General features: G+C 40.9%; 1 protein-coding gene across 11 annotated transcripts in view; it reads right to left on the reverse strand.

Annotated features, from left to right (window-relative positions):
* The window catches only part of Ralgapa2 (Ral GTPase activating protein, alpha subunit 2 (catalytic)), a 272,379-nt gene that overhangs the window by 169,401 nt on the left and 79,106 nt on the right, over positions 1-23,872 (reverse strand). For 7 of the 11 annotated variants that reach the window (XR_374468.4, XR_866275.3, XR_003952992.1 and 4 more), the window contains 8 exons: positions 22,542-22,690; positions 19,329-19,440; positions 15,341-15,578; positions 12,317-12,481; positions 9,086-9,226; positions 3,458-3,592; positions 2,770-2,883; positions 897-994 (listed from right to left, as the gene is read on the reverse strand). Coding sequence is in view for 3 of the 11 variants with exons in the window: in XM_006499519.4 (XP_006499582.1) it covers positions 897-994; positions 2,770-2,883; positions 3,458-3,592; positions 9,086-9,226; positions 12,317-12,481; positions 15,341-15,578; positions 19,329-19,440; positions 22,542-22,690 (1,152 nt within the window). In the remaining 8 variants the exon portion in view is untranslated. Of the gene's footprint in view, positions 1-896; positions 995-2,769; positions 2,884-3,457; positions 3,593-9,085; positions 9,227-12,316; positions 12,482-15,340; positions 15,579-19,328; positions 19,441-22,541; positions 22,691-23,872 lie in introns of those variants that run through there. The other 4 variants (XR_374469.4, NM_001033348.3, XR_866276.3 and 1 more) reach the window with 3 other exon arrangements.

Here is a 23,872-nt window from a genome sequence, read left to right on the forward strand (position 1 = left end):
AGGGAAAGTTCAAATGAGTTAACTGCTATATAATAACATGTGGGTACCCTACAAACATGCAGCTGAGTGAACACAGCACCCACAGAATACTTAAAAAAGTCAGAAACTAAGTAACATGTTTGTGTTATGTTTATGCTTCTGTTATCTCTCATTTGCATTAACATACATGCAAATGACAGAGAAAAAAAAGCCAATACCATGATACACGCCTGTAATTCCAGCACTTTGGAGGCAAATGCAGGAAGATCTCTGTGATCTAGCCTGGTCTACAGAGAAACCCTGTCTTGAAAATCAAACAAAACAAAACACCAAAACTAAAACAAACAACAACCACCAAAACAACAACCAAACTGGTGGCCAAAGTAACATCTATGCAATCAGGCTGGCACGTGTCTTTCTTAAACACAGAAACACAAGAACTCAACTCTGTTATCTTCCAAGCAAGTGGGACCAGGGAAGGTTTTAAAACAAAAATAGAGGTTATCTTAATGAGCTATAGGCTGTTTCTTTTTATACTTTATATTTGTTTGCTAAGTAATGCCTTCTTTACAAAAATCAAACAAAACTACCCCAGATATGCTTTAGGAATACTGATCAGGTACAGCATTCCATGTAAAATACGGAAATGGGACTCTGAAATGAAGGCTTTATAGTATACCTACTCAAAAGTGAACTGTACAACATGCAATCTGGAAGTACATTCTACTTCATGCTGTATCCCCATCTTTGTAGAATTTTACATACAAAGCAAGTACATTCTTAAGAGACTTCAAGATTATTTGGACCTCTAATCAACCTAAGTGGGAAAAACTTTAACTACCATCAATAAATTCATTGTCATTGTATACTTTATGCTTGGTCATCAAAGCAGAGGGAAGTTCTCTTAGAAATCTTACTGTTATTCCTTCATGTTCATGAGTCACATGTCCTTTACTCTCTTGAACAGACTTGGGTTCTGAAGAGCTTAAATTCTGCGAATGTTCTACCTTTTGACCTAGAGATGGGGTAAGAATAATAAAATGAATGTTTCAGAAGGTAAAATAGGAGACAGACAGATAGGCAAGCAGGCAGGCCGGCAGGGGCAGAAACAGACAGATAAACCATTGTACCCAGATGTCATAAGATACATAAAGGTGCTGAATTATGGGTCTGCACTGGCAGCATCTAAGGGTCCAGTCTACATAGAGTGCTGGCCTACAGCCCACAGTTAGCTTCAGTCGGAGCAGATGGAAAGCTGTTCACTGTGGTTCATAGTTCCACTAGTATACTCCGTTGGCCAGGAGCATGCAGCACATCACTCGGGGAGGTGAGTGTGGAGTCAGCACTGGACAAAGGCTGCCTAGGTTGGCCTGGGAAGCACAAGGAAGGGAATACAGGACAGCTCTGTGTTGATGGAGTACAAAGACTAGCATAAGAAGGCAGAAACAGTGTCAATGATTTAAAAAGCAGTACCACCACAGAGCCTGTAAAGATTTAAGAAAAGATCATAAGAGCATCTGATGAATAATCTGGAGCCAATAAATTTGAAAGAAATTAACAAGTAGAACCAGTTCCTAGAAAAACATCAAACGAAATTAAGAAAATCAAAGTAGTCTTATAGCCCTTTAATTTAAATTTTTACACAGTAAATATTACATGTTTATCTTATGCTGTTTTGAAATCTGCATATATAAATCACTGTACTACACATATATACTACCTCATACATGCATGTGGTCAGAGAACTTAAAAACCTCCTCTTGGCTAGGCATAGTGGTGCGTGACAATAATCTAGCACCTGGAGGCTGGGGAATCGGCTGCAAGTTCAGGGCCAGCCTGGGCCAATGGAATCCCTTAGACAAGCAAGCAATGCTGTGTGAGCTCTTCGGGAAGGAAGCACACTGCCCTGCACACTAGACCACTGGAGCTTCTCTTCTCTCAGGTAAACTTTGTTAAAACTTTAAAGGATTAAAATTTTGTCTTAGAGGAAAGCCCCAAGAAACTGGTGCATTCTCCCAAATATTTAAGGCAACTTTTTTTCATTGTTTGTTTCTCCTGATAGTCCAAAATTAAACTCAGGGCTTCCTGTATACTAGGCAAGTATTCTACCACAACATATATATTCATGTTCCTAATGATCAACACAAAACACTTGAAAGAACAGAAAGTTTTCAGATAACATATTTTCTCATCTTTATCTTTGTTACAATATCTTATTTCAGGGGAGTTTCTAAGGAAAGTTTTCCCCCCTCATCTGCTAACTCTACTATCAGAAGACACAGGAGAACCGGTGACAAACAAGACAGGCTGTTTTCTGACTGACTCATGGGACTAGAGTGGAATGGCTGGCGCATTCACAGACACTGTGCCCACTGAGATTTGTTTTTTCACTGTAAGATACACTAGCACTGTCTGCAGCTTCAGTAACGACTGACTGTCTCCTCACCTTCCACACCCTGTTGCCGCAGAAAGCTAGAGAAACCTTTTAGAGTGTGCTCTAAAAGGGCGCCTTCCCACCTCAGTGGGGTCTGTGAGCAGCTAATAACCCTGCACACAGCTGACCAGCTTTCGTTCCCATTCCAACCCCTCCAGCTCTTCCCATAGCCCGGACCCCCTGCCTCTCATGCTTTCTTTCTGCCTCAGGCCTTACTTAGTGTCTTTCCTCTGGGAACTCTCTATCCCTCCTATTCCAGTCACTTCCGACTCCTCTCTAGATCCCAGGCTATTGAATAGCAACCCAGTTTCACTTCCAGAAGTCACATTCTTAAGGTCAAATCAAAAGGTAAATACCTGCACTGGGGAGACGGCTCAAAGGTAAAGGGCCAGCTGTGCAAGCATGAGGACCAGAGCTCTGATCCCCAGAAGTCGTGGAAAAAGCAGGATGAGGCAACATGGGGCTGTAACCTGGGGCAGGGCAGAGACAAGAGCTTCTTTAGAGCTCACTGGTAAGCTTTCAAAGATCAGCAAAACGTTTCACCTCTAAATAAATGAATACGATGGAAGTCATCAAGGAAAGATAACACAAGTCAACCTTTGGACTCCAGACTCGCACATATACACACTAGCAACACATACACCTACTACCTACCTACCTACCTTCCTTCCTTCCTTCCTTCCTTCCTTCCTTCCTTTCCTTCCTTCCTTCCTTCCTTCCTCCCTCCCTCCCTCCCTCCCTCCCCTTCTCTCTCTCTCTCTCTCTCTCTCTCTCTCTCTGTCTCATTTAGAATAAATGTAATAAGCAATACTACCTGCTGCTTATCCCCATCCCAAGACAAAACCTATGGCTTTGTACTAATAACTGAGGACTCAGTCACAATTAGTCTCTGTACTTGGGAGGCAGAGACAGGAGGGACCTGCAAGTTCGAGGTCAGCCTAGTCAACAAACTGAGTCTTGGGCCTGCCACAGAAAAAGAGGGAGACCCTGTCCTCACAATTAATCCACCAGTTAAGCAAGCAACCGAAGCTTCCACATACATACCTTGAGAGGAGTCTGAGTACAAGCGCTCAGTGATGTCAGAGGTGCTGCTGCTCCGGGGCACCTGCTGCTGTCCTACCACAAGATAGTCACAGTCGGCTGCGGCGGTGCTCTCTGCCTGCTGGAACTCCTCCACTTCTGAAAGCATTAACACAAAACACCCAGGACTGGGGGTGGAGACTATCCAGACCATTTCACACTTAACTGATTTCAAACCCTAAGTTTCAGATTTCTCTTTAGAAACTAGACCGTAAGGTGATCTGCGTGCACATCATCCAACTTCCTGCTCCTTATCAGTAACACTCCACGCCGTGAGGGAGTTTTTCTTAATTCTAGTTAACCTTTTGTTTTCCAGGTGAAGGAAGGGAGCAAGAGAAAATGATAACTCTGAGTCATTTGAAATCTCCCAGCAGGAAGGAAAGACTCAGCCGTGTAGGAAGTGCATAGATAAATAAGTAATACTTGAGGAGAGCACAACACTAAACTAAGATGAAAGGAAACAGGAATCCCAACTGGACCAGCTCTTCTAATAGATAATGTACAATGTGCAAAGTAAAGTGCTAGTTAATACTCAGATTACAATGTACAAAGCTGAACTAGTCACTAAGCACAAACATCATCTACATGGTATAAAGTGGAAAGCCAAAGATGAGCACTCAACATTAGATAACCTTGCTAATACTTTACATCCTCTACTCCCTTGGAGAATGGGTCCCCTTGTAGCCATTTCTAAAGTGCACAGTTCATTTGAATCTTTTAGAACCAGTCATGGAACCCTACCCCCTCCCCTTCCACTCCCAGCCCCAGGATTGTATCACCTTCTGCCTAGGTCATTTGAGTAGTCTGATAACTAGTCACTGGCTCCTTCTGTTTGCTATTTTCTACATGGCTGTCAGAGAGGCCCCTCATTTTAATGAAGGTGTGACTGTCTACCATCACTCAACTCTGTGCTCACCTGCACTGTGTCACCCCTACCTCACATACCGATCCCTACTCACAGTGCAGGAGTTCCCACTCTCTGTAGCCTCAGCAACACTGATCCTCTTGGCACCTGCTTCCTTCTTCCTCCTGCTCCACACTCCCCTCTGCTAATCTCAGCCCTGTTCTCTGCCTGTCATGCCCATGCTGCCCCAAGCATGTATACCTCTTGTTCTACATCCTGCATGCAAAGCCACTGCTCAGCTCCAAACTCACTGATGAGGTAGAAAAAAACAACTTCATATCCCATGTCACCATGTTTTCCAAAAATGAAAAAAATAAATCAGTTAGAGCCTTACTACATTTTAAACAGAGAGCTCCCAAGCTCTGTCTGTATTAGCTACACTGACTATGTCACCTGGTTGCTCAGCTGAAATGGAGAGTCACTGCCAATGGGTGATGCTCACCCCATGTGAAGTCCTCCCACCTGCATATAAGCCACAGTAAAGGTTCACTCCAGCCGAGGAGATGTGTGAACACAGGATGACTCTGAGATTTCCACAAATGATTGCTGCTCTGCTTTTTTCTACCCAAATGAAAATTCCATTTTCTACTACACTAGTACATTACAAGGCCTCAAAACTATGAGCTTTGTGTGAGTCGTCATTATGAATCAAAGTTCCAACTAGACCATAGTTTAAAGATGGATGATAATGGGAACCTGAGAAAAAAGACAGGCCAATATGGCATGAAGGGGCAGTCTCATCTTTCTCAGGTCATCTTTGCCTTCTCTTGAGTATTTTTCCATAGAAGTCACACAAGGCTTATGCACACACTGCAGTCTACCCATACAAAGCAAAGACTAGGCTCTTTTCACAGGTCTGCTAGAATATTTAGCCCCAGGTCCCTACACTCTAGGGCCAGGCCTTCCGGTTATCTTCTTACTCTATATCACAAGATGGTGAAATGATACTACTCTATTTGTCATTCCTGTATCAGTAGAGGGAGCCCAAGAGCTTCCAAACTTCCTGAAAAATAATTGGCCAAAAATAATTGTGGACAGAGGGAAGAGAGGGTTTTTTTTCTTTTCTCTGAAGCCTGGTGCCAAATACTGGTGGATGCCAGTTTCTGAGTTCTGAGCAGAAGTAAATAAGAACTGAGCCAACTCTGGCAGCATCTTTGTAAAGATAAAGAACATCGCCATCTGGTGGGATGCAACACAGCCACAGCACCATGGCTTCCAAATTAGAGTGTCCCCACTGGTCCTCAGCACAGCAGACGGAGGACACAGAGCCTGCTACCACCAGCTGTCTGCCTTCCCAAAAGGCAGGCCTAATACATCTTTTAAGGCTTTGTTTTTGCAAAACTGTTAAGAGGGACTTCTCAGATGGAGAAAATCCAAGCCTGCAGAAAGAACTGGAAATGGCAGGAATGGAAGAATGGGCGAGAGAAGCGGAAGGAAAGGAACAGCCACATTCCTTGCTGTGTGTTACACTGTATTCAGCGAGAGCTCTATACAAGGGACAGGAGAATGATGGTTTAACACCTTTTCCTTCCTAATGGGTCTCGGGCTCCCTCTGCTGGCACGATGTTGTTGAAGAAAGTTCATGTTGGGCTGAGGCTGCTCCCATTCTACTGTGTCCATCTGAGTGGCTTTTTTTTTTTTAACTAATGAAAATGATTTTCCTACTGATGTAAAATGTAAAGACACAGGATTTCCTTTCAAACAAACAAAAAAAATGACATCTGAGTTACAAAACAATTGTGCAATAAATTTAGATTTGATGCATCCTGTTTTAAATGTCACACAATTTTTGTTTAAATCACTTTGAAGAACAGAATTCTGCCTCAGACTCAGTTCATTTATCCTCTGTGAAGTCTAATAACACTCGATCAAAAGCACTAACTTTCCTGTCTCTTGAGGATGTAGTTTCTCAACACCATTCCTAACCCACTGTTTTCTAAAGCTCCACTAAAACCATCAGCAAAATGATCATAAGGATTCGTGGCTTTTACCCCCACTGAGAAGAGTCAGCATGACTGAAGTAAATGTGTATGTTCTGCAGCTAACTTCTATTTTCTCCAGATGTCTGTCTACTTTTCATTCACTCTTTAATTACAGACTTCCTTATTTCATCTTATTAAATAAGCAAAAATTCTATGTTCCATTTATCCCTCATGCAAGGATGCACAAGCACAATTAGAATGTAAGGTCCTAGTTTAAAAAATACCACTGGTGATACCAACTTGATCTCACAAAAGCCCAGGAGATGCTTTCCATTTAGCACTCTCCATGTCCACAAGGTCCTGCTTCCTGAGAGTAAGTTAGTCCAGGTCCTAACTGGAAGAACTTCCATGGAGCTTGTGGAAAGACAGAGAGGCAGCTCAGCAAGGCCTCCCCTTAGGTCCCATATACTGGGATAAAGGAAGACAGTCTATCTGCTAGTTATAACCATTACAACATTCCCAAAAGAAAAAAGAAAAATCTACCCTTGCATAGCATGCAAATGCTACAGACTGATAAATGTCCCAACAGAGAAAAAAGTAACACTGCAAGACAAGCGGGAGGGACTGTTTTCAAGAAAAAGAGAGGGGACTCCCCAGCTGTCACAACTACTCCCAAGGTGCACAGATTTCTCCCTACTCATATTAATGGAAGTGGGTCATTTTGACTCTCCCCAAATTTAAACACCATTTGCTTCCCACACCTCCAGATCTACTACCATTGCTTCTATTATTACAATTCTGGTGGGTTGACTCACACAGATTAGAAACCAAAACAAAGACTTCTGCCATAATAAAAACAAAACTAGCAACCACTGACACAGTGAAACTAAAAGAAAAGCAAAAAACAAAAAACCTCAACTTGTAGCCAGCAAGAAGGAGAACTGAAATGACTTACTTATCATTTAGCTGCAGCTTAGCAGTAGATCGCCATCCACTCAGAGGTACATCAGAACACAAACCATGCTGCAAATTACCAGCCAAGTAGAATGGCTACTCACTTCTCTCAGCCTAGTCTACTCACGGGACAGTCACAAAGGACAATGGTATCACACTAACTAATAAAGCACACCTGGAGTCAGACTGAGAAGGCACTCATTACTGTACCTGTCACATCAAATGGCAGTAGCAGTTTGTCCTTAAAGTCACCCTGCTATAAAATCAGTGAAGATGGCAGAGATAGGGAGACACAGACCTGCTCCAGCCTGCTCCACTTTACAGGGCTATTTGCCCATCTGCACAATAGATCCTTAGGTCTGACCATCTTCTGGTCTAGGCTGCTTCCAGTGAGGATATTGAGTAGGATCTCTGGCTTCTACCTACCAGACAACCAAAAATGTCTCCAGATGTTGCCAAATCATTCCTAGTTGAGAGTCACTGCAGAAAGTCACTCAATTTCTGCTGGTGCCATGTACACACACACACACACACACACACACACACACGAAGAATTTGAGTGAATGAAAATATAACTCTGAATAAGAACAAAACTTTTACAAATGAAGAGATATTAATAGGAAGAATTTTTTTTTTCTGAGAACATATTCCAGAAAAACAAGTAAAAAAAACTTAAATGTAACAGTACGGAAATAAAATAGAGAAAGAAATAAAACTTTTTACATTAAAGATTTCTTTTTGGTGTCAATTAGCCAAATACCTAGCAAATTCTTTCCAATGCCTCATTCATCACCTCTAAGAAGATGCCTTTCCTGGACAAGCTGATCCGCAAGCATTTACTGCTCAGCAGCCACTCACCTGAGAGTCCCCCTCCGATGCCAGCAGCCTCACTGTTTTCACACTCAGTGTTTACTAAAGAGAGTTTCTAAGCAACATTATAGTCCCCATTCTCAGTTAAAACTAACTTCTTTCCTCATGGTATTTTACTTCAGCTTTGATTTTATTTTGCCAAACTACAATGGTGCTACAGTGTCTGAGCTATAGAAACTGTACTCACACTATCTCCAGTACTGAAAACATCTTAATCTATATCTATATTCAGAACATAAAAGGAACATGAAAACATTTCCCTCTTAAGATATAATTCACCTTAAAATCACTGAAAAATATCTCTTTGTAGATTTAATTATTCAACACATAAAATAAATTCCCTTTGAGAAGTGACTAGGCAAAACATGAGAAAACTAATTTTTGGTATTACAACACCCTCCTTTGTAACTGGCACAACAGTGATTACACACAGTGGTAGGACACAGTGTGGCATCTTGATGCATGGACAATGTGGGAGAAGTGACATTGGAGCAGGATAACTCATGTACCTATTACCCTCTCATTTACGTGACAAGCTCATTCAAAATGCCCTACTCAGGCCATTACAAGATATACAATAGATTATTACTAACTCTATTCACATTGCTGTGCTAGAGAAAAAAATACACATAAACTTAATCCAGTTGAATTAACTGGGTGAAGTCTAAGAACAAATGTTTTGAAAATTAGCACTGGTTAGTGTTTTTTGTTTTTGTTTTTTTTTTAATTAAAATCTCTATTACAGCCATGAATCTGATAACTAGCAGGATTGTAGAATTTTTGACTACCTAATAGCTACTAAACATGAACTACACAAAAACAACAATTAATATTTTTTGAAATTTAGCACAAGTGCAACAGACACCTTCTGAGTGTGACTGGGGGTGGCAGGAGGGAGAAGCCAGGGGGTGTGGACGGACACATGAGACAACAGTACAGTACCTGACAGCCTGTGAGAGCAAGAGGAGTAAGAGAGACCAGGTAAGAGAGCGCTCACGGTATGGAGGAGGAGCGGGACGCTTTTAGTAGCAGGCAAAGCCTCAGAGAGGTGGACACAGTTGCTGATAGACTGGCTTCGCTTAGCTTCCAGGAGAGATAAAGTAACATTATATCAGAGCACATCAAGAGCTTTTTCCACTTCTAAGTTCTTAAGGTGCTGCGTTCCCCCAAACATTTAAAGGAAGCCATTTTAGGCTTTAAAGAAATCAATAAAATGAGAGAACTAAATCACAGTCTCTAAATACAGCCAACCTTGCAGCCAAACACTGATGACTTAGAATGGTTATTCCACAAAAAGAACTAGTTTCATTTAAGAATGCTTCCTTTTGCTGCTGTGTATCAGAGAGCATCAGAATGATGTCTGGTTGCTTGCTCAGCATCATCATTATTACATTATCAACACATTAGTATCTCTTCCTAAAGGATACACATACAAAGACCACAGTGAGAAAAGGAAAATCTGGTCCAAGACAGAAATTTTTCTATTACATCATAAATAATTCAGAAATTGATTTACTGAGAGCCGAGTGTATTTAAAAGCTAATCATTTAGCATTTAGTATACAAGATATCCCCAAAGCTCATAAATATATGACTCAGTTATACATTTTATTTGATATACATGAAACCTATCTTTTTATATTGTATTTCACATTTAGTTGAGCAAAAGTTTCTTGGTATGAACTTTTGATTTTCTCACTGTTGGTTAAATAAACACTCAATAAAACAAACATGGAATGTGCTTCAGATACATAAAACTATCCTTAAAATCCATAAATCATCAGTGCTATCCTTAAAATAGAAATAAAAGTGATTATTTGCTATGTTGTTATTTTACGTACCTCTGCAAAGCATAAGTAAAACAAACCCTTATACAATGGTGGCACATTTAAACAAACTTTTTACTCTACTGTCCCTTCCCTGTCCCTTGCTATCAGCGTTTCCAGTGATGAGATTACTATATAGTTCATGAATATGTAAGATAATATGTAAAGGGCAACATCCATGTAAATGTCAAAGTGTAGAAGATCTGTTTACCTCTGTATGCAGCCAGCATTTCATTTGAGCACTGTTTAAAATCTTTCCTTTTTGTAACCAAATGGTTATGCATTTTTCCAAAATAGATCACCATAAATTTTACAAATAGTAAAATACTGGCTGTTTTATGTGGCGATTAAGACTCACTTTGATCACCCTGAGTTTGGATATCTGAATCCTCACCATCATTGACACTGAGAGCCAGAGTTGTCTTTCCATGACAGGCCTCTTCAGTTACACTCTGATATCCTCCCTATAAAGCCTGTTTCCCTGGTGTCAGCATCAGTGACAGCTTCTTTACCTAACTGAAATCTGCGAGGTGAACCACTGTATGAAGAGCTTAACTGCTCTCTTAATGACAGTAGAGAAACAAAGTCATTTTTGAGTGGCTATCCCATAATAATTCCTGCTAGCTGATACTAATTCCTCCTGAGAACATAGAGAATGACCTCAGTGAGCTTATACACTCATATAAATGCCTTCTATACACTCACACTGCAGGGAAATACTCTGGGCCTTGTTAAAAAAACAGGAAAATAAAGCTGAGTAAAATCACTCATGTGCTCATGTGTGTTACTTTTAATAAACAGCAAGGTATACAAAAATCTTCAAAGACCATTAATAGGTAACAACAAATTCATAATATTTATTACTTTTAAAGGCATAAAATACAATAGGAAATGCATATATATATACATATACACACACATGCATACATGTGTATATATAAAACACAAAGACTTATGTAACTTATGGTCCTCACTGTATTTCAAATATAAAACAGTTGCAGACTTTTAAAATGTAGTTAATTCTGCAGAAGTCAACATTACAGTTTTAAAGTACATGTTCCACAAATATCTTTACAAAACCTTTATAAATGGTTTGTCCAGTGCCACATGGCCCTCAAATACCTAGAAGATCATTAATCAGAGCCTGCCTTTCCTGAATGCTTTCTAAAGTATGCTGGTAAAGTATGCATATTCTACCACATTGTCGGTTTAAAATGTCTGAGGAAAATTAAGATTTGCAGTATCATATGGAGTATTCACGTATTTGTTGCTGATCAACATGTACAAATAAAATGCACTGTTTTTGAACTAGTGCTTATACTTGGAATTCAAGGGTGGTGAAGGCAGCATAAGTCTGCACAGCTTGGGAAGGACACTCACTGCCTTTGGCACATGCTTCTGAGTACTTTCCCTGACGGAACCAGTGACAGCGGGAATACTCAAGGTTGAACTGAGATGGGAATCAGTGGGCCTCCTCAGTACTGCATGGTTTTAGGAATCAAGTTTCTCAGAAACAGAACAAAGGGAAACAACTAGAATAGGTGGTGCAAATAACTAAAAAGATAATTACCAGCAAATGCTAAGGCATAATAAGGAATGAGGAACTTACAGTTAGAGAACAACATACTTAGACAAAAAATGCCAACGGGATGCTAAACTATCTATATTAGGCTTCTAGTCAGCAATGAAAATATGTGTTATTTATCAAACATTTGTTTTATGGTTTGAGGATCCTGTTTATGCTTCTCTGAAGCTGTTGACTATCCACTCTAATTGCATGGTTCTGCTGATGAAAGAAACTATCAAACACTAAGGTGCTGTTGTTTCTATCCTACACCAGAGCACAAATGGAGAAGAGAACCTTACTATCCTCACAGTGAATGCCAGCTTCCTTTCTAAAGATTTGTCTCTTGCCTTAGTAAACCGTAACGAGCAGTCTGCTAGTCAGCAGGTTCTCCATCACGTACAGTGCCAGCCCAAATGGGCTGTGAATGCAGCCTCTTCAGGCATAGGAAGATCTCTGCTTCCACAGAAGCAAAAGATGAGACTGTGTCCATTCATTCCTAAGCCCAAGTGCGTCCCTCATTTTCTTAGCTGGAACTCTAAAAGGAACACCATCTGCTAATGACATCACCAAGACTAAAGATGTATTTATCATGTTCCTGTTCACAGTACAGATTATAGGAATAAAAAATAAAACCTGTGAACTGAGAAATAAGCAGATCAGAAAGTTTATAAAATATTGACACAGCTCATCTAATAAAAGGTTTACTGTTTAAATTCTGAATAGAAATTTAAAATTTTCTATAAATTCATTTAAATAATAATTAGATTTGTTAAATATTTACCAGTTGCTTTTTGACGGACAGTATTTCTTGCCTTCTCCACTCCTGGTGCTCCAGATGTGGTGGCACTTCTGAATCTCATTGGCTCAGTCACATCTGGATGGCTACGCCAGCTGAGAGAAAAGGATCTCCCAACAGCTGTTCCTTTTTGGGGTTCTAGGATACAACCTGAAAAAGGGTAAGATTGTTATTCCTCATTTTACTATGCCTAGGCTGATCAGCAAATGGGGTGTGTGTGTGTGTGTGTGTGTGTGTGTGTGTGTGTGTGTGTGTGTGTGTGTGTATGCATGCTATATTACCAAGAGTCAAAAAATACCCTACATTACAATAATTCACCACTAGCAGAGCTCTGCCACAGATTAAGAACCACTTTCTTATGCTACAGTTTAGGAAACTACGTCAGTACCCTAAAAATACAGTTTCATACAAACTCTGTCTGCATAGTATTTCCTTCAACATGCAAAAGTAGATATTAAACAATCTTCTCGATGTAAGAACAATGCCATCTGAACCTAGGTCAGTTCCCAGGGTACTTTAAAAACCATTACTTAAAGGCTAAAAACTTTATAATAAAGTCCTGGTATTAAAATGGAACTGGCTTTGGAAGACACCAACCCAGCTACAAACCCCACAGAGACCCGTGTATACTTGGTCAAATGGGCAAGTTAATAAAAACCTACAAATAATTTAAAATCTCATTTTAGAAAAGTTTCAAAAACAATGTGGTCTTTGATTTAACTTCCCTTTCTTCGTGGTCTTCTAGTCAAATATTTTAAAGAAAGGTCAAAGCCCCAAAAGAAATACAGAAGGAAAAAGAATAAGACATTTAGGAGATTTTTTGCTCAGAATAAATATGAAGACCAGATACAACTTGTGGCTTGTTTTTACAGTTTCCTTGGTATGTAGCTTCTGTTTTCACTAATTTAGTGCTTAGGCCCATATTTGTATAATAAATATTTAAATTACTTTTTTGACTAAGGTAACATAAATTAAGATGTTTATCATGGTCATTATTTAAATAATTTGCTCCTATCTCTCTGGAAAACAGCACTTTTGAAGTTGTTTACTTTCCATTGCTAATTTATAACTTCATAGGACTGTGTTTATACACTAGGTAGGAAAAAAGTACTTCAGGATACAGTGTGTCCCACACATGTAGAGATGTTCCTGTGAGTGATTGTGTGTGTGTGTGTGTGTGTGTATTTAAACACCTTCAGGATGTAGGAAACACACTTATTTTGAAAAAGTAAGTGGTACTTTGTGTCTCAGTTCTTCCCCTTCAGCAGAGAAAACTCTCCTCTAGACTGAGAAGCAGTGTCTTAGGTAGCCAGTCTCCTGCAGATAGTATCGTGATACTTCCAGGGCCTAGTTCACATGGAAACCTCAGACATGCAAGAGAGAACCAGAAGAGAATAGGATTTCTAGTCTAGTATGTATTTCTAAAAACAATTCTGTTTAGCTTCAACTATGGAGAAAAAGTGACCTGTTGCTAAAGCTATGTTAAAACATTACTGTGCCGTGTCATTAAAATCTAAACTGGAATTAAGCCATTCTACTAGAAAGCTATGAACATAAGCTACTTTGCTTTGGCTTGCTGCTTGCTTTTACTAACTGGAGCTTTGGCAAGCCATTCTCAGCCTGCAATGAATACATGATAAGCCAGTCCTTAGCTCATTTATATGGTTAGCTCGTCACTAGAACTAGTTCACATCTCTCTGTATCCACATCCTTTGTTCTCACAGTGACTCTGGACTTCATTACGTGACTTACTTTGGTAGTAAGACTGAAGATGTGAGGCCTTAAAATTTTACTTCTATAACATTATATTAACAACCATGTGCCAACGTGCTGAATTATGAAACGTGTGTGTAGCCCAGTCACACTCACTGCCCTGGCTGACAGCCAGTCAGTTCCTAGAATCAGAGCACTCTAAGTGGCCACACAGCACAAAGAAAATCAAATGAAAATGAGAATTAGCAGTGGCAGAGTGTGCAACCCACATTATCAACTCATAAAATCATGGTCTAAATAAAAGAATGGTTAAGCTACTATGTTTTAAGGTGATTTGTCACATAGCAAAAGCCAACTGATACAGTCTACAAAAGGTTACTATTACTAAAACATAATCTATTATCAAACATATGTAACTTGGCAAAGCTTTGAAGAAAAGAGGCCTTCAAGGTCTCAGAACCAAGTGAAATTACTTATCACCCACAGAAATGTCTGTATTCTGTGACTCTCTTTGCTATAACCCTGAGAAGGTGCCTCTCTATTTCCCCAGGAAGCCCACGAGCCTCCCAGGCATTCTGCTGTTTAACCACACCTATAGCCACTTCCTACTCGGTCCAGTTTGTTTCTGCATTTGCTATGTACTATATGCATTTGAACGAACACATTTGAGTCTTTACAATATAAGTGAATAGACAAGTTAACTCAAGTGCCACAGTCCTTAGGAACTGTAACAGTGACAAGAGGGTGCCACTGTCATCTCCAACAGAGACTCCCATTATTTCACAACTCAAAACTACCACTTTTACTTCCTCAGGTCTTAAAACAGTTTGACCTAAAAACACAATAAAGCCAAAATGGCTCCCATCTCAAGCACTTGGAATTTTTCCACACGTTCTAGGCAGCATGTATCTTAGCAGTGTAGTATTTGGGCTGGACTTGCCTGGCTTTGATGTCTGTCTTTATCACTTCTTTCCTAAGCCACCCTGACTCACTGAATCACTATAAGGTCTTTGTATTTTTCATTTTCTGTCTATGACACAGCTGTAACTAAAAGAGCTACCATAAGGGTGAAGACCATGTAGAAAGCACTGGTCACTGTTACTCCTCTCAGTACTTTTCTCTGTTGTCTTCCACAGTCTCTTTAGTTATCAGTCAAGGGGACAAAGTAATAGACACAATCTAACAGCAGCATTGAAAAAAACACGAGGCAGCTGGTTCAGCTCGTTATGAACTACTACGCACTAAAAGCTTAGGTCCACACATGAGCACTCTCTCACCCGGTACCTCTGCTCTTACCTTTGCCACGCTGCTTCTTCTCCTTTTGTTCACTTAACTTATCTAGAGGTAGGTTTGTCATTTCAACTCCATACACAGTTCTGGCAAGCACGGCTGTCAAGGAATCCATGATGTTAGACCATTCAGTGATGAGTTCCTCCCATTCCGTAAGGGATGACAGCACCCTGAGAAAGTCATCCCAGAGCTCCCGAGAAATGTACACACAGAGGTTTGCTCGGATCCAAGCCACAATAAGTGTCTGAAACCAAACAAATTTATGATTTTTAACAAACAAAAAATTAAAATAACACCCTCTTCATTACTTTGGACCACCTGTATCTAGGATTTGAATTATGGTAACAAGTTATCTGAGGAAATATTATTCTAAAGTCCATGGCTAACACTGCTGTTGTCAGTAAGAAGACAAAACATCTCTGTCCAGCTATCTCAAACACCTTCCTGCATGTGTTGTCTAAGCCCCCATGTGCTGCAAGACTTTGAGCAGCTGAGACTGCTGCAGAATTCAAAGACAACTCACTGAATGAGACTGCCTTCACCGTCAGCCAGGAGACCTTCAGTCTAGCAGCACGTACCCAGCTTCAGCGCCTTCTGAGAGGCACGCCTACTCCTGCTCCAGGTTTCTTCCCAGAACCTTGTGCTTCAGACCGACATTCTCCAATTCGTCCTCACCTTAAAAACCCACATGCTCTCCTGGAAGTAGACTCTCTTCTGCTTATGGCCCTTTCCCTCCACTGTCACAGTCAAATTTTTCCACTCCATCATCTCCCAGACATCTGACTCTGGATTTTTCCATCTGACAGCTCTCCTCCTGCTGCTTGGGTTTTGTTTATCCATTTTTATAGCTCCACCACCCACTAAATGCTGTGTATGCTTCTGTTTTCATGGCTGGAGCTGACTGCTTTCCTGGTTAGCCACCTGCTTTACAGAGAACCCATCATCATGAAAGGAAGTCAATTACTAATTACTATTTTTTATCTAATAGTAGGTCCATTTTATTATTAGGCCAATATTTTCTGTTACATGAAGATTATTAATTTTATTGTGATTATGCTTTTTGGTAATGGGCTTGAACTTCTGAAGACAGGAGTTTAAAATGTATAGACAGAAACTGGCGTTTTAGTATGAATAAAAATACTCAGTAAAATACTAATAGTAATAAAATGGGCCCAATATTAGATCAAGAGACGTAATCTTAGAGGAGAGAACAGAGACTGCTGAAGTCTCTTGCCATCACCTCCCATTGCCACAGTCCTGGTAGCAGGAACAAAGCTAGATGAATGTCTTGGTGTAGTAAGATGCCAAGACTGGAAATCCCTTTACTAAGTATAAAATAAGAAATAAAGAGATGATGTAGTGACACATGTCTTTAATCCCAGCCCTTGGGAGGCAGAAACAGGCAAATGTTTATAAGTTCAAAGCCAGCCTGGTCTACATAGTAAGTTCTAGGCCAGGTGAGACCTCCTCTGAAATAAGCAGAAAGAAAGAAGCTGACTTCTTTCACTTTAGTCACAAGCATGTATACAGATCTATGAATCACCAACAAAATTCACAACAGCACTTGAACATGGTGGAACATCCTCGAAGACAGGAAGCACTGGACATAAAAGCAGGACAGCCTCCTAATTGACTATGCTTTTCCAAACAGAAGAGGGAAAGTGATAGTCCCAGCACTAGGTTGTGCCACTAACTTGAGCTGAGTCCTGGAGAAAGGCAGCAGGCCTTTCTGGAGTTACACTTCTCATAAACGCAAACCAGTGGGTCAGCGTACGTCAAGGGTCCCTCAGCACTGATGTTCAGTGTTTAATCAGGCACAGCTCAGCACATGAGCCACAAGGATATACCTTGCCTCACGGACTTCTTCTCTTACAACTGATAACCAACCACACCCTCTCCTACCCTGACTCTCAGGGACATTAAACACTGCCAAGTACTGGATCCTAGTGCAGAGAGCAGAGGTGAGGCTTTCTCGCCTTCAGACTATGACGACAGGCACCACCTGAGGCACCCGCCTGTTACTTGGTAAATATTTTTAAATGAGATAAATTCCACCATTCTTAGAAGAAACTTTATTAACCTAGATTATCTACAGAACAGAGGGAAAATAAACACTACAGGAAGAGTTGGAAAAGAGAAAAGGCTAACGGCAACGTAAAATTCCCTTACCCTGTACTAGTTCTTTACAAATATAAAACACACACACACTCTTACACACACACACACACACATACAAGTATCTGGACATTTCTGTCTATGACAAATGACACATGACAGTACAGGAACATCAACAAGCCAGGTTGGACTATTGCAAACAAAACAAACCTCACATAGGCATAGTATAATGACACAAGCCTATAATTCTAGCACTAGAAAGACTGATGCAATAGAATTGAGAGTTTGGACCAATCCAGGCTCATTGTACAGCCTGGACTTAGAAAAAAGATCAAATAAAAAAGAATGTGTAGGCCTATCCCATTTACCCATGAGCTAGGTAGGCAAAGTAGTCAAAGGAAGAGAGAATCGATGAGGCAAGGGAGTATGTGCCAATTCCTTCTGCGACCTCTACATACACCATCTGTACTACACATACACTCTTCATATATATCAGTCAAGATCTAGGAACTGGTGAAGAGGATGTTTCCTTCCTCAACCTTCACTTCAGCTCATAGTGCTCCTGACTATCAAACTATTCAGTCAGGCCTAACGTAGATGTCATATATTTCCAGGTTTTTTTTTTTTTTTTTTTTTTTACTGTTTTCTTTCAGAAATGTTCATAAATTCTATGAACCCTATTAAAAAAAAAAAAGCAGTGTAGCCCAGGCATTTGCCCTCAGGGCTCTGTGTTATTTCCGCTTTCCTGGGCAGCCCATCAGCTGTCAGCTGATCCATGCTCTTGACCCTACTCCCACTGGCGCAGGAAGTACTGGTACCTCTTTGGCTCTCAGATCAAATGAAGTGAGTCATCCAGCCTGGCCAGATGCTGAGTGTCACCTCCCTCTGCACCAATCCATCCCAACTGCTTTCACTAGAATGTCACACTGGCAAGCCAACATTTAAATAGCACCTGCTCCAAACCTTCCCCTCTACACATAGTTCCCGTTTCCTCCTCCCTTCCAGATCAAGAGCTCTTGGAAGCCTTGTCCACTTTTGCTACCTCCACCTTCCTGATTCACTCACTCCAAGTAAACGTCAATTCTTTAGGCCATTTTCAACCACCCACATCTTACCAGAACTTACCAGGTCACCTGCTCCTGCTCACTTTGCTGGACATCTAGAACAACCTTCTAGCTTTCCACTCAGCAAACTGGGCCTCCTTCCTCAGCATCTCTGGCTGGCTCTCTCTTCTACCAACCATAGAAGCACCATCATCTCCCTAAGAATAAGTTCTCCCGTATAGTCCTTCCTTCCAGCCTGAAGCATTACATACAGTTGCTTGACACAATGATAGCCTCAAGTTTTACCCCACTTCCACATTTCTATTTACCCCACAGCCACCAGATCTACCTGGTTTTCTCTCCACTAAGACTCCTGTCAACTCCTGTCACTTGGTTTCTTTTTCAACTCCTGTCACTTGGTTTCTTTTTCAACTCCTGTCACTTTGTTTCTTTTTCAAGACAGGGTTTCTCTGTATCCCTGGCTATCCTGGAACTTGCTCTGTAGACCAGCCTAGCCTTGAGCTCAGAGATATGCCCACTTCTGCCTCCCAACTCTGGGACTAAAGGTGTGCCAGCACCACCCAGCTTATGCCTGTCACTTTCTTAAGGCCTACCACTCTCAAGCAAACCAAGAGGGAGAGAATGGCAGAGAAGGAAGCCTAAAAACAAAACTCAAACTGGAAAACAGATCACAACTTTTAGGACAATGCTAAGAAGGAATTTTTCTAAAAATGTAAAGTTAATTTGATATAACTTGTAAATTTTTCAGTAATTAAAACTAACTTGCCAAGCCTACTTTAATTCTACATTTGCAGCATGTAATAAAAAAGACTTACCCTGAAGAGCAACCCTGCCAAGCTCTGGGCAAACAAGTCCTTGACATGCTTATCCTTTGGCTTCTGCATGACAGCTTCTGTTATCCTGAGAAGGATTTGCAACATCTGCTCCCTGGGCCACCCAAAATAAAAGCTCATATTAATAATCACATCTCCAAAGCACTTTGTAGGTATGAGATCTCTGCAATCAGCCACACATGTTGTTTGGGAGTATTAAAATTCTAAGTTCCAGTTAGAGAATAAGCATCTTATTTTAATCAACATAAACTACTTGGTGTTGCCACAGTTCTACAGCATGCTTTGCACATCCATGCCAATTGGCAGGACGACATCTTCCAGGCATCTTCCCAGCCTGACTTTTCTCCTCTAAGGAAGGCGAGCAAGATGGTTTTCTCCAGTTGAGCCAGCACATCAGGGCACTCACTGAAGGAATAGATGAGCCTGTCTGAACTTATACGGTACCCTGGCATTCTCCATCATTATGTTACTTAACCTGGGTAGCTTCCCATCTGACTTTGTGATAGGAAACATAACTGGCTCTTGGCTTTAATATGAGGACATAGGCAATCAATACCACCACTTGACTGTGGTTCCTGCAGAAGATAGGAGAGGTTTAGAAAGGTCAGGACTGAACACTGATGGGCAGAGCGTTTGTGCTTGGCAGATCCTGCTTATACCAACAGTGAACACATGGCATGGCTGTGGTCACCACAGCTCAGTCACCATGTGCTACTGCAGTCTTACAGAAGAGGGCTTTACATAATAGGCTTAAAGAATTAACATAGTACTGCTAATTATGACAATCAGCGTTTAAAACAGCAGAGGATCATTTTTTTTTTCTTTCTTACATAGCCAAGTTGCATTTCTCATACCCTTGGACTCAGTGGGGATGGAGAACACATTATCTTTTGTAGAGAGAAGTCTACTCTCATTTGGTTTCTGTAAAGATTTGAGCTCTAACCATTTGTTTACCTTCACTACTTTCTTCTTGCTCTTTGTACTCTCTAGTGAAAAGTAAACAAAGAATACAACAAAGCAATGTGGTCCAGATCAGAGAAAAAGATGTGTGGGAAGTGGTTTCTTTTCTCCTGTTTCTGTACAGTAGACAGATGATGCAAAATCTTAGCCTTCTCGTGCTACAATGACCTCTGGAGACTTGCTCTGGGTTCTCTTGTTATTTGGCTCCATTGGTTTAGTCCTTGGCTTGATTGTTTGGCAACATCGATTCTCACAGCACTCTTTTCCATCTGGCTACTTGTTTAGCACTGTCAGAGATTTGAAATATGTAGGAGAAAGACAAATGCACCACGTGACCTAGACACGTGTACTCACATGTACACAGTGCAGGACAGAAGGTCTGAAGAGAAAAAATGGGAAAAGAAATGACAGAGCTAGGGCCTGGAAAGATGGCTCAGTGGTTAAGAGCACCGACTGCTCTTCCAGAGGTCCTGAGTTCAATTCCCAGCAACCACACGGCTCACAACCATCTGTAATGAGGTCTGATGCCTTCTTCTGGTGTATCTGAAGGGAGCAATGGTGATGTACTCATATGCATAAAATAAATAAATAAATAAATGTTTAAAAAAGAAAGAAAGAGAGAAAGTAAGAGAGAGAGAGACAGACAGACAGAGTTGGAAGTATCCTGCCACTCACAGCCAGGATATCCAGTCCACAGTCCCTAGTCCCTGTCACAATGAAGCTTTGGCTATTTGGTGCACTTCTCTGTGCTCACAGTAGATGCTCAGGCATTAACTACCAAATGGAAAGAAAAGAAACAGAGAGGAAGGGAGGAAAGAGGAAGAAAGAAAGGAGAGTAGGAAAGTGAGGAGGGGGAGCATGAGGCATTTGAATTTAAATATGTAGAAAATCCAGGCAGCAAACCGCGCCCCCTTTCTATGCTCTACCATGTTTAGTTACTGTTTGTATTTCTACAATTGTCTTTTTATACATTTATCTGGAAATCTCTAAATTACCAAAGGGGGGCGGGGGAACAGTTGCTTTATTTTACTTCCTAGAATTATAAAATGTGTAATATATACAGAATTCATAGCTTTCTAAGAAAAGAAACAAAAAAATACTCTTCACCCAGCTGTGGTGCCAGGAGCATCAGCCAGCTGAAAGCACTTCTCATGGCTGGTTCTGACTGCTGTGAGAGGGGACAGGGTTTACATCACACTGTGCACTGCTGTAATGCTTCCAAACTCAGCTACTGCACTTGATGGAAATACTAATTTAAAAGACCGGGAAAGGTGACCTTCTAATTTACACTTTCAAATTCCCATTTTGATACTTATTTGTAAACTTCTGCAAGGCACAATTCTTCTGGTCCCACCCTTCTCTCCTCTTGGTGGTCTGTGGCCTCTGACAGCTCACTCTTGCCTTATTTTGGGGCTTCTCACCCACTGTGGACAGACAGACACCTTGTACAACACCAATAGTGCTGGCTCTAGGACACCCATAAGACAGATGTGGTCCTGGGAAAATTTCCAATACAGAAGGGTGTCACTGCCACGGGACCTCAGTGCGAATTACAGGTGGCTAAGTGAGATGAACACACCCAGCGCAGACCAGAGGCATTTCTAAGACTGGCTGCCAGTGAAAACATTGGGGATGAGGGAAGCATGGCTCAGGGCTTGCTGCTCTGCCACTGAGAACACCGAGGGCAATGTGGACACTATGGGAGACAGGATGGAAGACATCTAACATTTTACCCTTGAACACGCAATTAATAGAAAAACAGCAAAGAAAAAAGAGAAGGAAAATTCAGGACACACTTTTGACTGCACTCTTCTGTCACTCTGACTCCATAGTATTTTTAAAACATAGTTTTTCCAAGGTAGATTCAAAATAACAAGTCGAAGGAATAAAAGTCAAGTTTATAGTACTTCAGGACACTACCAAACTTTGCTCTTATAAAGAATCATACTGTAAAGCCCATACTACTTATCATAAAACTGTCTAATAAGTATGAAGTGGGAAATCTACTACAGAGTAACGTAACACTACCTTCTGTACATGAGCATTTTAAAAAACAATCATGAAAATAAACTAATTATCCAAGTGCTGGGTACCCCCTTGCCACATTTCACACAAGGGGCTGATGCTCACCTTTTTGCGTTTTGAGAAGACATTAGATGAATGGAAACCTTAACGCTTTAACTGTATTGAAAAGCCAAGGCAGCTGTTTTAGATGTTAATCTGGAGGAGACTTACCATGTCTTTTGATTCATTGTAAGCTCCATTATCATCCGCCGAAAAATAATCAGAACAGCTTTAGAGGCGTCTACTTGTTCTCTCAGGAGCATGGGAACTTCGGCACATGGTTCCAGCAAAAAGACATTTGCAGCATTCGTAAGAAAGACCTTAAAGCCAACAATTTTACATTAGAAAATACAATTAACCATCTACATCTGAGAAAAGTTGGCCTACAGATAATATTACCTTCCTTCTACCAATGAATCCTTCTGGGTTACTTCCACAGACTGCGTCAATGCAGCAAATGGCACCGACACATGCTCCAGGTATTACGGCCCACCCCTTCGGCTTGCCTAGGTGTACACCTAGAAGGCCTTTCCCGGATATTCCATATAGACAGTGTTACTTTAGCCATGAGTCATAAAAGATTTGAATTTGTTATATCTTCCCACAGTAACAACAAAACAACAACAATAATTAAAAATAACAAAAACTAAGACCACTGTATCAGGGTGACAAGGTCTGGGATGCAAAAGTCACAGAAGAGCCCTGTGGCTAGGCAATAGAGCTATAACTTTTTCCAAAGTGAATTTAAGACATCAAGTTGGAGGAGTAAGAATCAATTTATAGGAAACCCATGCGATGCTGATAGAAGCTCACAGCACAGCACATGAACCCTGCTTCCTGGTGGAATATTGTTAGTGTCCTTGAGAGGCGTTAGGAACTGAATAGTGGTGTACCTGGAAACACACAATGTCACATGGACATGTTGCATCTTCTAGAATCAAGCCTGTTTTTGCACGTGTATGTATGTCAGGGGTGTGTGTATGTGTGTGTGTATGCTGCTGAGGGGATGGGGGCTGAACATATGGACATGAGAAGTTGACATCAGGTATCTTTCTCAGTCCCTCTACATCTTACACAGTGAAGCAGGCTCTCTCCCTGAACTTAGAACTAATTTTTTCTGTGTCTGTCCAGTTAACTTAATCCAGGGATTTCCCTAGTTATAGGTGAGCTGGGCAGCCCACCTGGCTTCTAGAAACTCCAGTCTTCACATAGTGTAGTTTTACAGCTGAGCCATCTCTCCAGCCCCAGGGCTTTTTTTTTTTTTAAATAGGAGAAATCTATTATGTAGCAAGAAATAATAGTGTCAGTAAACTCTTAAGATAAAAGCACATTATAAGAGTCAGCTGGGTACTCTATGCTCTGCCCCAGATCTCTGAGGTCCAAGGTCTCTGTCTTGTGATACTACAGCTGACTCAGGTCCTCAGAGAGTAAATTACTGTAGTGAAAGAAAATGGTAGCATTCATAAGGATGACGCTAATGGCCCAGAAACTTCAGATATTCA

This window comes from Mus musculus, chromosome 2 (genome assembly GCF_000001635.26).
Source record: "Mus musculus strain C57BL/6J chromosome 2, GRCm38.p6 C57BL/6J".
NCBI lineage: Eukaryota > Metazoa > Chordata > Mammalia > Rodentia > Muridae > Mus > Mus musculus.